We start from the raw sequence: 15,172 nt of genomic DNA, 5'->3' as shown, positions 1-15,172 counted from the left end.
GCTAGGGCCACTGGGGCTGAGTGCTGCTGGGCTTCGGCTGACTGCTGGAGCTGCCCCAGCTCTCAGACGGTGCACAGCGCCCTGCTGAGCTGCCATGTGAGTACCAAGCGGGGGGGGGGGGGGGGGGCTGCAGGGCAGGATCCTCACTGCCCTGCACTGCATGTGGGGGCTCTTCCATGTGTGTCCAGAGGCCCCAATTCCTGCTCCTGCAGCCAGTGAGTGTGGGGCTTTTCTTTTTAAGTGCTGGGAGGCTGGGCTGGGTGGAGGATGGGGCCAGACAAGGCAGCCGTGGGGGCTTCTCCCATGGCTTCCCCAGCTATGCCTGCTTCTGCCCCAGTAAGGGGAGCTGCAGGGGCTATGCCCCTGCTGCTGCTTGCCCAGCCGGCATGGGGGGGTGTGATGCAGGCGTGGCTCGATCCAGGCAGCAGCAGGGCATAGCCCCTGCTCCCAGCACTGCTGTGCCCGCATCAGCACTGGGAGTGGGGGGTCTGCCCTACCACCGCTTGCTAGCCAGGGCACAGGAGGACAGGATGTGGTCATGGCAGTACTGGGAGCGGGACTCTGCCCTGTAGCCACTTGCCTCCTTCCTCCTGGAACGAGCCACACCTGCATCCCACCCCCCCACACCTGGCTGAGCAAGCAGCAGCAGGGCAGAGCCCCCACTCCCAGTGCTGCTGTGCCCGCATCCTGCACCCTCCCACCCACCTCCCCGAGTAGCGTGGCCCCATGCCCTGGCTGGGCAGTTTGTCTCAGCCCCAGCCCCAATCCCTCCCTCCCTCATGTCCCTTCCCTCCCCCAACCCTAACAGACTTACCAGCTAGAGGCAGCTGTCACCTGCCTGTTTAGTTTATGTCCGAGTCAGCTTAATCTTTTCCGAATATTTTTCCAAATTGATTCGGATGCTTCGAATCGATTCAGAGCTTTTACTTGGTCTCTCAGGTCGGTTCAGATTCAGAGATTCGGTCCCCGAATCAGGCCATATCTCCTCTGAATTGAATCAGCTACTGAAGCTTTGCACAGCCCTAACACAGCAGCATTGCAGGATAAAAAATAGCTCAAATGGTGGAACATCAAGACCGTTAAAAAGAAGAGTGGGTCGTTAACACCTGTGGAAGGAAGAGTCTAGAAGGGATTAGGTAGATTCTAATGAGCCATAAAATCAATTGACTCCCTCAGCACTGCCTGACTTGAAATGCTGCTGCCGCTGCCAGGCAGTTGGTTTTAAACTTTGGGTGGAGCAGGAATCAAGGGGAGGTGCAAGTGCACCACTGCACCAACCTGGATCCACTCTTGCCTGGCAGTCAGTCTAGGAGGTTAGCAAGAGCTTAATGCAATTGCTGTGGTCCTCAGCAGGAGGGCAGTCCCAAGCACCTCTTCTCCAGTTTGCAGAGTTTCTACCCACCTCCCCGCCTCCAGAAGATTCATCTTGGTCAATGAGTGTGATAGGCAGGTGTAGGTTTCAGGTCTCGCCTAGAATCTTTGCATCAGCAACCTCAGTGCCTAAATGCAGCTGGAGCAGACAATAATAGAACACATTTGTGAACCAAAATCAGCCAGAGAGTCTGAGAGAACATGCAAGTCTGTTTGGAGGGGGAAGTGAAACAGACGGGGGGAGTCAGGACAGGATTGGGAGTCAGGACTGAGCCCAGTGGCTCCCAACCTTTTTTATACTGTGGACCAGCAAACATATTTAAATGTAATTTCCATATTTAAATTTGGGGCTGCCCAGGAAGAAGAGGCTCCACTGCTTTCCCTAGGAGCAAGCAGCAGAGCTGCCTCCTCACCCTCCGCAACAGGCAGAGGTGAGGGGTCTTGCCCGGGCCAGTGCAGGCCCCGGTACCTGCTGCACAGCCATGGTGGCAGCAGTGGGATGGGGTGCATGGAGCCAGCTGCCTCCCTCCCAGGACTGCCTTGCCACCCAGCTTTGACCCTACACATCACTGCCGGCAGCCCAGCAGCCAACCCTTCATGGCCCAGTAGTTGGAAACCTCTGTTGTAGAAGGTAGAGAGTAGTCAGCAGGTGATATGAAAGGGTGAGCAAAATGCAGCCTGCAGGTTGGATGCAGCCCACCAGGCCATTCTATCTTGCCCGTGGAGCCCCTAAAAAATTTAGAAAATTAATATTTATCTGCCCCTGGCTGCCTGTCATGCAGCCCTTGATGGCTTGCCAAAACTCAGTAAGCAGCCCTCCACCCAAAATAATTGCCTGCCCCTGTGAGGTGACTGGTGCTGAAGTCCTTCATTTAGGTCAGCGGTTCTCAACCTTTTTAGACTCAAGGCACCCCTTGGAAAATGCCAGATCTTAGCTTTCACTCATTTTTTTTGAAGACAGAAAAATAATAGAGCAGTTCTTGTGTTGCAAAGAGCTCAGAAAGACGACTACAGCTCAGCATATTTTTGACACCATAGATTCTCATCTGAAATCTCTGGGTTTAGCTTGTGATTCATGTCTTGGTGTTTATCCACCTAACAATGCTAATATTGTGCAGCACCCCGTGACACCCTTAAAAGGAGCTCACACCACCCTGGTTGAAAATCGCTGACCTAGGGTTCCATTTGAGGGCCAGTCCTGTATACCAAGGTCATTTTACAATAAGAGTATTTGAGGGAGGAAAAACTGCCCATGTGATATATGACCAGCAGTATTTCCTTGGAGGAGTGGGTAGTGGGAGGACATGAAGCACATTGGCAGAGAACCCAGCATGAGCTGCTCCTTTCTGGAATTTCCCTGTGGTTTGGGTAAAAAGTTCATGCTGAAAAGCCTTCTCTGTAGACTTAGACAGGCAGGGGAGAGCTGCTATCAATCAGTGTGCTATGCGCAGAGGAAGAGGAACAACTGACTGGATTTTTGTAGCCCATTCCTGACAGGCATCGAGCACTAAGGAACATTCTCCTCAGTTCATAGAGATGAAAGAACAAACCAAGGAAGTTTGACACGACACCAGACCAACGAGGACCGTGGCTCTAACTTCTTGCCTCTTCACATGAAATCCCACTCCATCCCCTTGGGATCCCAGCAGTTCAGCTCTTCTCAGAATATTTCCCCTGGGAATGGTCCTCAGGTCTGTAACCAGGGCTCTTACGGCTGCTGCCCAGATGGCCGTACTCCAGCTTCTGGCCCCTTTGGGCAAGGCTGCTCCATGAGCGTGTGCCATCAAAGCAGGTAGGATGAAACGGAGGGGTTGGGCTGATGCAGCTGAAATGTGCAAGCTGCCTTGGTTAGGCCAGGTTCATAGATAAGCTATGTTTACTAAAGGTTTTTGTTCTCTTGCTGTAGGTATGGATGCTGCCCTGATGGAATATCCACTGCCCAGGGCCCAAGCAACATGGGATGTTCAGAGTATTACAGAGATGCTTATGCGAGCAGTGATGGCCTCACTACAGCCTCCCCAGCAGTAAGTCCCAGAACCCTTTGCTAAAGAGAGACCTGTTTGAAAGTACCCAGCAGCTGTCATGGCTACAGCAGGCACGTCTACATGAGATGTTTACTATGGAGCTGCCTAATTAGCTCCACAGCAAATATCTCCATGTCTACATATGCACCCTTATTAGGGCACACAAAACTAATAAACTCTGGAGCAGGCTAGTCCTTGTATTTAATGCAAGTACCACACATGTAGATGCTGCCCTGCTGGCTGGGGCATGAGGGTGCTTCAGTGCAGGGGCTTCCTGCTGCCTAACCCTTTCTGCAACACATTGAGCCTGGTCGGAGCAGCCCTGGGCTGCTGCCAGCTGAAGCTGCTCTGGCTGTGCTCAATACACTCCACACGAATAAACTCTTGAGCAGTATACTTCGGAGCTTTTTTGCTCACAGGTGCACATTCAAATGGCATGCTTGAAAGCAAAAACTCCCTCCAGAGCAGTAAGTTCCACATTTTGTTTATCAGCATTAATTTCACATGTAGATGTGCCCAGTGACAGGTTCTTGTTGTGTTTTCTGCACCTGGAAGAAACTCTGGAGAAGGGAATTAAGGAGGCCTTGTGCACTTGGTATACCAGCATTCCTCTCCCCCTTTCGTGCGTAGAGACCCACTGTTTTTCCTCCTGACCCAGAACACAGTAGGGCTGCAGCAACTTCTGCCTGTTCTGCAAAAATGAAAACTAGAGGAAACCTGTCTTGGGTGACAGACCTATTATTCCTTCTTGTAGGATACAAGGGTTAAACTGAAACTGGAAGGTTAGGTACCATGTGTAGAGGGGGAAATACCTATTTATTATGCCTGTGCCCCTGCCATTCTATGAGGCTGCCTTGATCATGGCTGATAGTTCTTTCTAGTATGAGATGCTAGGTTGTGGAGCAGTAGGGGGTCATTTGGGATAACAAAATAAATCACAGTCCAGAGGAGTTCAGTGGGTCATCCCAGAATGAAAGGAAGAGGGGTCAGGATGGCTCAGACGCTATGGATGAGATTCACTTCAAAGTTACCAGCTCTAAGTTAGCTAAGGGGAATGAGTGAAATTCCTTACCGTCTGGCAATCTAGTGGCATGAGACGGCTCTCCATCTAATTCCTAGAGGACAGAGCACATCACCATTGCCACTAACTGTTCCCTTTCTTGTTGCTCAGCAGAAATGGCTGTGGAGGATACTTTTCTCAGTACTGTTTCTGTGAGGCCCACTAGGCCACAGGGGGTTGGACTAGATCACCTGTGGAGGTTCCTTCCAGCCCTGTGTCTCTATGGCCAGTGTGATTTTTTTTTTTGGATAGATAAACAGAGGACTTCCAGTTCTGGGGCTGGTCAGTCTGAATTCTCTCACTGGCATAAATTTTATTAAAATGAAAACAGACTTGAAAGTGACTCCTTGCACGTCTAGTCCTGTCCACCAGGCAGTTTGTTGGTCGTTCCCATACATGCTGTCACTGCCGCTGCCATCCTACAGCTCTTGGCTTTTGTTTCACTTTAAGGCAAGCCAGGCTTTGTCCCAGCAGCACCAGTCGGATCAATGCCGAGGTTCAATGTATGGCTGCTGCTATGACAATGTTGCTTCAGCTTCAGGACCTGAAGGCGAAGGGTGCTTCCATAGACCCTGGCAACGTAAGTGAGGTTCTGGCTTTCTGATTTAAAACAGTGTCCTTCTCATGGAAAGGTCCAATGTGATGAGAAAAAATGTGTTTTGTTTTGTTTTTTTTCATTTGTTCTGTAAAATTCAATAAACAATAGCTTTCTACAATAGATTTTTTTTATGATGGTGAGGGGAAAAAAAGTCTTAGCGAGAAGGTCCCGTTCTTGACGTTAAGTTCTGTAGGTTATTCAAGAAATCCCTTTGGAGCCCTATTGCATCGTTGTAGAGCCCTGTTAGTTTAATCTCTGTCAGGGCTGTGGGGTTTCTTCTCCCTTCCCTAGCGCATCTTTGCATTGCTGCAGTCAGTTGCTCTGATGCCACACAGTCTACGAATCCTTCTCTGATCTGTGGGCCATGCAGTACTCTCAAGCAACCTGACTGACTTAAGTGTGGTTTCAGGGCTATAACTCAAGGTAGAACATGTTGCCTAGAGTGAGGCAGGGGCTTTGATGCCCTAGCTCTGAAGGTGGAGGACAGTGCAGTCATAGTGGAGAAACTGAGGCAAAAAGAGAGCTGAATGGCAGGAGCCTGGGCAGTTGGGACCAGAGCCCAAACTTCCCATCTGTCAGTGTTGTGCTCTGGGCCCCAAACGCTTTTCCCTCCACTGACAGCCTCAGGGGTAGAGTAGTGAAGCCATCATTTCAATAAAAAAGGTGAGTTGTGGATTGTCTCCTCACAGTTGCATCTTTTTCTGTTCTGTCATTTGTTGGTAGCCTACCCGGTCAGGTGTCTGCTGCCTAGTGCCCATGGCCCCTGTGCAGACTGGACCGTTCGCTGGTACTTCATAACTGCCGTCGGCAAGTGCAACCGGTTCTGGTATGGCGGCTGCCACGGCAACCAGAACAACTTTGTCTCGGAGGAGGAGTGCATGACGGCATGCCACGGGTCTGTGGGAGCAAGTGACGGGAGGCACCGCCAGCACTCGGAGACTTTGCATGTCCACTCTGGGTCCCACCTGCAAAAGGGCAGTGCCCAGGGCCAGCAGCAGCCGCTTGCAAGAGGGACCATGCATCAAGGCCAAGGAGGAGAGCAAAGGTCCTCCCATTTTGCTTCAGTCAGGCCTGAGAGCCCCGCTGCCTGGCAGGACACAGGGCTGCACCACAGGGAGGGCAGCTGGAGGAGGGTCATGAATTTTGATGTGCTGCCAGCATCTCCTCAGAGACCTGGCACAGTGGAGAGCCAGCATGGAGGTCCCCACCATGCTGCAGTGGGTGGGGAAAGGAAAACAGATGGGTTACACAGCTTGGGTGAGACCGTGGTACCTGGGCACTCTGAGAGACAGGTGGTGCAGCGTGTGGGCGAGCAATGGCAGAGCTCTTCTGAAGGAGATGTGTCAGCAGTGGATGGATTCGGGCGTCGAGCCTCAGCAGGGTTCTCCTCTCTGCAAACCCTGAACAGGTGAATCTCTTGCACTAACCATCTACAGTGCTGAAGCACTGAGCATCCCTTTCTGTGGGACAGAAACGTTTTCTGATTCAGGACTGCCAGATGTGTCCCATTACAGGTTGGCTGCAACAGGGTCCCTTTGGGAAGACAGGCTAACACGTCCCCAGGGACATGTCTTCTGGCATCCTCTTCTGGGCCTTCACGCTGCAGTCCGTGCACATCCTACACTCTTGCTGATTAGTGGAAGTATTGGATGGACAAAGACTGTAGGACTGGGCCCTTAGTCACCATCCTGTCGCCAGTGGGCATTTTACACTGGTCTTTATCAGTCTCTTTGAAATCAATGGGAATTGTGCCTGCTTAGGCAGGGGTTATTTTAGCACTGTGGTGTGCAGCAATGGGTTAATACTAGAGATGGAGTCCAGCTGCAAAATTTGGTTCACTATCCAGCTGCTGAACACTTCAAAGATGGGGAATTTGTGGAGCTAGGTTTTGGTTTGGGTAGCATGTCTAATTAGCTGGTCACCTCTGGAGACCTGGACTCAGATTTCAACATAGCTATCCCAGAATGAGGAATTTTCTTTGTGTATGCAGCACTCAGTTGGTCAAGGTTGGCCTTTTCTCTACAGAAAAGTTGCAGCCATAATCTGCAGGGCATGGGCACTTGGGTCTAGTGCCATAACACAGCCACATAGATCAGTGGGTTCTAGTTTAGCCTGTAGCAGTGTGACTCCCATCTTGCCTGCTAGAGTCACCATAGAGGCAGCAGAGAAAGGGTAAGAGCTAGGGACACAGGGAATCATAGGTAGTGAAAATGTCTCTCTCTTTCAGGGTCATCCTGGAGGGAGTTGAGTCTTCCCTAGTGGAGGCATCTGTGGGACAAAATATTCGGCTTCTTTGCAAGACAGGCACTTCTCACTTCTCCAGAGCTGAGTGGCAGAAGGATGGGCGGCCAGTATCATCTGCAAGGTAAACCTGTGCCTCTTGGTCCCATGGCAGAGCTGCAGTCCCTTGCCCCTTCCCCCACATGCTCTTTTTCTTTGCATAACTTAAAAAAAATGGGTTTGAGACAAATGGAGCCAATTAGGAAATACAGCTTCCCTTAAATGACTCCCTTTTGCTTGAACCAGCTGTTCTGGGTGGGGCAGTGAAGCCATGTGTTTATTATTCTCAGCTAGGATGGGTTATTGCTTCACAAACAGCATCTGCAGGAACGAACACTACAGTCATGTTTCTGTCACCAACTTACTGGCTCCCTCAGCTGTACAGTGCTGCCCAGTGCAGGCTGCCCCGTGACCTCGACACAGCATAGCCATGTACATGCAGGCAGATTCATTAGGATGGAAGCAGGCAAACTGGCACTGTCAGCTACATTCATGCAGTGCTACACAAATTCTGGATGTGGCCTGCATAGATCTGGAGAGCACAGGCTGTAGGGGACAGGACTAGGAGCACTGGACTCGAGCTGCAGCAGAGGGAATTCAGGTTAGAGATTAGGAGGAGCTTTCTGACTATGAGGGTGGTCAAGCATTGGAACAGGTGCCTAGAGAAGCTGTGGAATCTCTATTCTTGCTTTCAAGAGCAGGTTGAGCAGGCACTTGGCTGGGTTGGTTTAGTCAGGGTTGATCCTGCTTGGAGCAGAGGACTGACTAGATGACTTTGTGAGGTCCCTTCCAGCCCTACTTGCCTAGGATTTATGACCAGCATGGTGTGGCTGAAGGTGCTGCTGGGCTTGGTGAGTTTGCCATGTAGATGTGCCCAGTGTGTGTGTATGTGTGTCAAATCCTGTTTACTGGCAGAGAAGGCAGGCTGAGGCACTGCACATGTGCATTGATAGCCAAGTGCTGTGGAACTCAGCCTGCTTATTGCTGTTATTTATTGCTCATTCAGTTTAAAACTGAACCTCTAAAACACCTCCTTAAAGCCCAGTTTTCCAGGGGGTGCTGGGAAGTCTCCTCCTGCTGCAGCTTGCTGCCCACCAGCCACTTTCTCTTGTAAAATCTCAAGTCAGGCCAGGAGTCCTGAACTACTCCTGGTACTGCTTTTACACTTGTAAGTGGCTAGAGAGCCACTAGGGTGAGGGTGTCTAACCACTTCAGGGGAGGGAGCAGTTGCTGTTTCTCCTTTATTCCCTTTGTTTCCCATCTCAAGGCTGCCTCTGTCTCCTCTCCTCTGTGCCCTTCAGTGGTGTAGGGATTTTTCTTACTCCAGCAAGGAGGGCCCAGTCTGGCAACTGGATGGCAGCTGTGACATCAGCACAAAAGGCTTCTTGGCCAAACAGAACATCTCTGGGGAGTTGGCACCCTGAGCCAAGCTGTGATACATAACCATGCTGGTGTCCCATCTGCAGGCACACCTACCAGTCTGACAGTTCCTTGGTGGTCAGCCAGGTCAGGCCTGAGGATGCCGGGACTTACACGTGCATCATTTCTAATGGGCGGATGGAGAGACGAGAGATTCGGCTAAGGATCAAAGGTGACGCGCAATCTTCCATTTGAAGCCAGAGCTGTAATTATCTGTCCCTTTTTAAGAGTCCTCCCAAGCAGGAACAATTAAAGGCAATTGCAGAGAGAAATTTGTAATGAAACTTCCTCCATTGTGGTGCCTTGCCAAAGAAATGCTGGTCATTGTGCCAGCAGCATTACCTCCTTCCACAGCAGTGTTCTCCTGAGAGCCAGTCATAACCCAACAGCATGTTTCCTCTACAAATGCCTGCCAAGTCTTTACTCATAACTAGGCCAATCTGAGTTCCCTCAGCGCAGCCTCAAGCCAAGAGTTGGCCTGAATGCCAGGAGCAAGCTCTCCCCCTGCTGCAGTGCCATTCATAACTGGAGCTGTGATTCGTCAAATGCTAGTTGCAGCCCCGGCACGGAGCTTTCTCAGTACACTGTCTCTTTTGAGTGAAGTCTCCTCTCTCCTAATGCCTTAAACAGGCCAAGAGGGGTGCATTCTGGTCTGGAATCACTTGGCACAGCTGTCTGTCCTACTCTCAGCCTAGAGCTTGTCATATATTAATGGGACAAAGGGTCCCAAGACCCTGGCTAGACAGTCTTGCCCCTCTGCTCAGGTTCAAACCAATTGCCTTATTTGGGGTCAGGAAGGAATTTTACCCCATTGTCAGATTGGTATGGACTATGGGAGTGGGGGGAGGGGAGGTTTGCCTTCCTCTGTAGCAGCAGGCATGGCTCTCTACTTGGGATCTCCTGAGTGTATATTAACCAGCTTTTATAGAAGCAGGACATTGGCTGCTGTGGTCCCCCTGCTTTACCTGTGACAGTTTAGGGTGTTAAGTCTTGTCTTGTGTCAGGGTTGCCTGTTTTTTCTAAGAGGCTGGATTATGGATTGTATGGGATGGTTTGGATAGGTATGATCCTGCCTCAGGCACGGGGATGGACTAGACGATCTCCGGAGACTGACTTCTCTGATTCTATGACAGACTGACCTCCTGTGTCTCTTGACGACTGAGACAGATTTGGGCTTTTACCTAGAATTATGCATTTGGGGTCTAAGCTATTTTCTATCATTTAAAAACACGTGCACTATGTAAAGAGATGTCTAACCCCTGTAGGGAAAAAATGGGAAGATACCCCCATTAGGCACTTGCAATGTGAGCTAGTCTCTACCTTCAGCTCCTCTCTGCCTTTCTTTCTCTGCAATGGCAGAGACAGCAAAGGGTTTTATGGCCCAAGGGGAGCTGCTGCACAGACACTGGAAAGAAAGAAAGGCATCTAATATCTCCTAGCCTCATCTGCAGCTCCCATTCACAGGCACCACACACACACAGCACTCGTCTGCCAGGAAATAGATGGTTAAAAAGTTCTTGTTTCCAGTTCAGCAGCTGCCTTAACAGTAAGCAAACCCCACACAAGAGGTCATGGCTCAAAGGACCACTTCATTCACATGCAGCATTGTGTTTTGAATAGAGGGCCATGGATCTGCTCTGGCAGAGAGCAGGAGAGGTCAGCATCCTTCTGAGGAGACTCATCCACACAGAGACCTCTCCAGGGAAGTTAAAACTGTGCGTGTACCCAGTTCCTCAGTTTATCAACAACCCTCGTATAGGTAAGACCAGCAGCAGATGTGCGTTGTGAGAGTGACTGGGGGTGGGAGCCAGGCAGCTGCTCGTTCTCTGCATGCTCTCAGGGCAGTGAGGAGGGTTGGGTGCATGGAAGTGGGGGTAAGTGTAGATCCCAGTTACACTGTTGTGGGTATGGCAGACTGTTGTCACCCCATGAAGCAGCATGCTCCTGCTGTGCTGGGAGGGACACAGTGACCACCTGTAGAGGAGCAGGGCTTAAAGCAGGGGTGGAAAAAATGGCAGATCCGGCTGGTGGCCAGACTCCATTTCCCAGCAGCCCTTGCCTGTGTTGCTTTAGGCTGGTTGCCATGGAGACCCCGGAAGCAGCAGGGCCATACAGCAGGGGGTGGGGCTAGGGTTTCCATGGTGACTGGCCCCAGCAGTGCTGGCAGGATGTGTGGCTGGGCTGGGAACTGCTCCCGGGCCAGGGCCAGGACCTTGTGGTGGTGACAGCATGGTCTGGAGCTGGGGTAGAGTGTGATCTGCTGCCTACATGCCCCTACCCAGATCACAGCTCTGCCCTGGCTGTGGACCACACTGCCACGGCCACAAGGTCTTAGCCCTTGCCAGTGCTGCTGGGGCCGGTCTCTATGGAAACACCGGCCCCACGCTGTCATGGCCCCACCACTCCTAGGGTCTCCGTGGAAACCAGCTGCAGCAACTCACGCAGCAGCTGCTGGAAATGGAGTCCACCATGGACTGAACTTTGCCCCTCCTTACTTTAAAGGAAAGCAGATGACCAGGGTCTATGCTGCCCCAAGTGTGTTTTTGCTTGTTATTTCCTGATGGGAAGGAGGGTTGCATATTGGGGCTCTGAGGGAAATGCAGAGGTCCCCTTCTCCCTCTCCAGGGGGAAAAAACAAGGCTGGTGTTGGTTGAGCTAAGCAGTCACTGAATCTCTCCATGTCTGTGGGTATCTGTATTGCAGATTAATAATGGCTAAGGAGGAACCGTCAGTGGTGGATGCCAACATTGGGGAGAGAGTCAGATTGCCCTGCCGTGTAGAAGCCTCCCCTGCTTTAACCATCCAGTGGCAGAAGGATGGGCGGCCTCTCTCCTCTCCCAGGTGAGTTCACAGGCAGCTCTTGAGTATGCTGGCATTGGGGTGCTGGTGAGGCCATGCACCTCCGCCCTCTTCCTGAGAGAACCAAGGCCCTAAAAACCAAGTGGCTGGGACTTGCACTAGTTCGCCATGGTTAGTCCAGTCTACTGGGGACCAGAAATGGTATTGAGGTACATAGGTGAGCCCCCACCCCCCCACTCGCACATACAACTTAGACCCTGAGCATTGGAGCCTCAAGGACACCGTTTGTGAGTGGTTCTGAAGCTGAAATTTGTTCACATGCAAGATTCACAGAACAAAGACACGTGGCAAGCATGTCAGCAAAGAGCAGTCTGTGGATGGTTCACAGAAAGTGGGTTGGGGGTTGGACATTTCCCAGCTGTGTAGAAGAGACACTGGGGGCGACACTTGGGGCTACCCTGGGGGATATGCCTAGGCAGAGAGAGTTTCCCAAAAACCTGTCTCAGCAGTGGTGTGTATTTGTACATGGGATATGATGGCACAGTTCTCATGAATGCTAATGGGAGTCACAACCCTGTTCAAACTCTCTGGCCTGCTGCTGAGAGTTGGCCACAGCTTGTTACTAGAGAAGCTACACTCCGCTGCAGTCCTGCTACTCTCCCCACAGCCACATGGTACCTGTCCCTTCCCAGAACTCAGGGACTTTCTGGCTTTGGTTTCCAGGCACAGACAGCAGGCAGATGGTGCCCTGGTGATCAGTCGGGTCAGTGCTACAGATGCCGGCTTCTTCACCTGCATTGCTTCGAATGAGCATGACCAGGACCAGCACCGGGTCCAGCTCCGTCCCATAGGTACCGAAAGGAGAGAGAACATTATTTTATAGCATTAGAATATTAAAGAGAGTAGGGAAGTGTGCAGATCCCCTTTCTGCTTGTGGAACTGGCCTGTTTTCTCTCTGGCCAGTGGAGAGCAGGGAATATCACAGTCGCCCCACATGGAGGTTACAGACAGGAGCACGGGGTTGCCATGTTAGTTGCTTCCCCAGTGGGTGCAAAGTCTTTTTGTGACTCAGATAGGCCTGGTTGCCATGTACAATTATGCTAAGCCAGGGCTCTGGGAAGAGGGGGTGACAGTAGGCTTAATAGCTGCACCACAGGACCTCATGTACAGGTTACTGCATTATGGACAAGCTTCCCTCACAGGTGCAGGGAAGGAGACCAAAGAGGTTCCTTTTCTCATCTATGTGATATATTTGGACCTCACAGAAGGAACAAAGCTGTGTAAGGGCTTAACTGTCTGCAGTGGTGTTTGTTAGGGCATGTAGAGCACACTGGGGGGCTTTTCTTGTGAGGTGTGGCTTTGCCACCAGAGTTACATACAACAAGAGCATCTTCTTGATTATCTCTCTCTGGCCAGGAGAGCTGAGGATCACCGGCCTTCTACCAAGCATCACCGTGACTGAAGGGGAGGACGCACATCTCCGCTGCACTGTGACAGGCAACAAGGTGACAGTGAGATGGTCGAGGTGAGCAGGACTTCCCTGTTTCACAGCATCTCCCTTCCCTCCCCTGAATTGCATTTTATTCCCTTCTCTGGCCCTGGTATGGAACCTGCTTGACCTCGCCTGTCTGGGCATCCTGTGTTGTAAAGAACAAAAGCACAAGCCCTCCTTTAGCATCATCATGATCCTGGACAGCATCTCCCAGCCCTTCTCAATTAAGCCTCTTAAGTGACTATTCTTTCTCTTAAAGAAACCCTTTAAAAAGTGTGTGTAGGTGTGTGGGTCTCTCTCTGCTTGAAAATGAGAGTTTTATTTGGCTGGATTCTTTGCTGAAGAGGAACAGGTTAGTAATGGTTTGGGTCTTTCACTGAGGGAAAGTGGCTGCACTATATCTTTAAACAAAGGTGGATTTTCTTCCATGTGTGTTGCACATTTTGAATTATAAAAAACAAACTAGGGGTCAAATAATCTGACTAAAACCCTTTTCATTAAATCATATTTCAATTATTTGGTTGCTGTGAGTTGATAACTCTGCTAGTTCCTTAGTTTTGTAAAGGATGTTCCAAGAGAATAGCTCTGTACACAAATTTCCAGTGTGAGAAATAAAACAAGGGTGTTTTCTAAGGGGTTTTCTAGGAGGAATTAAAAATGGCACTTCAGAGAGAGCAGGAGGTCAGCCTAGCTGATCACTGCTGTCTAGCGCTTGCTGCCAACCCAGGGCTTTGGTGGAACTGAGAGGAACGCCCTTCTCCTCACAGTCTCAACTCCATGCGATACACATGCTTTCACACAGAGCCCACAGCTTGGTGTTCCCAGGACTAAAGCCTGGGTGGCTTAGTCTTAAACTCAGTCCTATCTGTTGCGGCTGTATTTTGGTAGTCAAATTCACTCCCTTTGCTTACTGTCTTGGGCTTTTAAAAGAAGAGCCGGGGGGGGGGGATTCCCCACCCCCTGAAAATGAGGCCACTTTTCTCAAATGGCAAAGAGAGCTCTGACCCTTCAGCATTTAATGTGGTAACGGGCACTTGTGTTTTTCATGGCAGGAACGGGGTGCCAGTGCGAGCAGATGGCCACCATGTCTATCTATCCCAAGACGGATCCCTCATTATCAACAATGCCCAGGCAGGAGATGAGGGATCCTACACCTGCAGCGCCTACCGTGGAAGCAACTCAGTTAGTGCCAGCACGGAGGTAAAAGTGGTCAGGAGCAGGCCTGAAGGTGAGTATGACCTACCTTCCCCGCCCCCTTCAGATTGTCATTGGGTCTGCCTGCTTGTCTGATGCTGCAGCACTGTCATTCTGTTTCTGGGCCTGACTGTAATTTTATTTCCAGGCACAAATAAAGCTAGTGTTTGGGTACATTAGGTGTAAGCTGTTTAGTTTCAGGCTTTGCTTGTCTGTCCGCCTCAGGTGTGAGGTCCTGCACCCAGTGTGCAGTACCGACAGTGGCACAAAAGACTGGACCACAGGAGCCCAGAGCCTAACTCACTGAGGCAAACAGTGGTCAAGGTTGAGCAAGTTAGGCTCTGAAACCCATATCCAGGCACCAGCCCACCCAAGCGTTGGTCTGAGGGTGCCAAGTGCTCCTTGCAGGAGCTTGGAAAACCCATCAAGCTGCTCTAGGCTTTTAAGCAGAAACATTCTGGAAGGTGGAGAGGGTTTGTTTAAAAATGCAACTTCTGAAGCTGCTAGCAGGGATGGGGCTCAGGATCATTCCCTTCCCCCTGGGCAAGGGCAAGAGGATACTGTGCACAGCCCCTGGCAGACTAGCTGCAGAGGGCTACAAATATAAATGCATGTCAGCCAGTCAGTGGATGGAGGCAAGAGTCCAGGCAGTCTAACACCCATTTAATCCAGTTCCACAACATGATTCACGGTGCCTGAGGCAAAGCAAAAGGCAAGACGAGGATGATATGTTCAGTGTGGAACTGGATTAAATGGGTGTTAGACTGCCTGGACTCTTGCCTCCATCCACTGACTGGCTGACATGCATTTATATTTGTAGCCCTCTGCAGCTAGTCTGCCAGGGGCTGTGCACAGTATCCTCTTGCCCTTGCCCAGGGGGAAGGGAATGATCCTGAGCCCCATCCCTGCTAGCAGCTTCAGAAGTTGCATTTTTA

At 50.9% G+C, this 15,172-nt stretch overlaps 1 protein-coding gene across 10 annotated transcripts in view; it reads left to right on the top strand.

Moving 5' to 3' along the window:
• PAPLN (papilin, proteoglycan like sulfated glycoprotein) overlaps window positions 1-15,172 on the top strand; it is a 75,419-nt gene that overhangs the window by 54,849 nt on the left and 5,398 nt on the right. For 6 of the 10 annotated variants that reach the window (XM_019519113.1, XM_019519111.1, XM_019519108.1 and 3 more), the window contains 11 exons: window positions 2,899-3,163; window positions 3,278-3,395; window positions 4,906-5,035; window positions 5,777-6,461; window positions 7,281-7,418; window positions 8,800-8,924; window positions 10,373-10,511; window positions 11,456-11,593; window positions 12,275-12,402; window positions 12,968-13,076; window positions 14,096-14,271. In XM_019519113.1, the coding sequence (XP_019374658.1) occupies window positions 2,899-3,163; window positions 3,278-3,395; window positions 4,906-5,035; window positions 5,777-6,461; window positions 7,281-7,418; window positions 8,800-8,924; window positions 10,373-10,511; window positions 11,456-11,593; window positions 12,275-12,402; window positions 12,968-13,076; window positions 14,096-14,271 (2,151 nt within the window). The remainder of the gene's footprint in view (window positions 1-2,898; window positions 3,164-3,277; window positions 3,396-4,905; window positions 5,036-5,776; window positions 6,462-7,280; window positions 7,419-8,799; window positions 8,925-10,372; window positions 10,512-11,455; window positions 11,594-12,274; window positions 12,403-12,967; window positions 13,077-14,095; window positions 14,272-15,172) is intronic. The other 4 variants (XM_019519107.1, XM_019519106.1, XM_019519114.1 and 1 more) reach the window with 4 other exon arrangements.

Source organism: Gavialis gangeticus, unplaced genomic scaffold (assembly GCF_001723915.1).
Source record: "Gavialis gangeticus isolate Ggan-Ray unplaced genomic scaffold, GavGan_comp1, whole genome shotgun sequence".
NCBI classification, from domain to species: Eukaryota; Metazoa; Chordata; order Crocodylia; family Gavialidae; genus Gavialis; species Gavialis gangeticus.
This window is presented reverse-complemented; position numbering and strand designations above follow the sequence as displayed.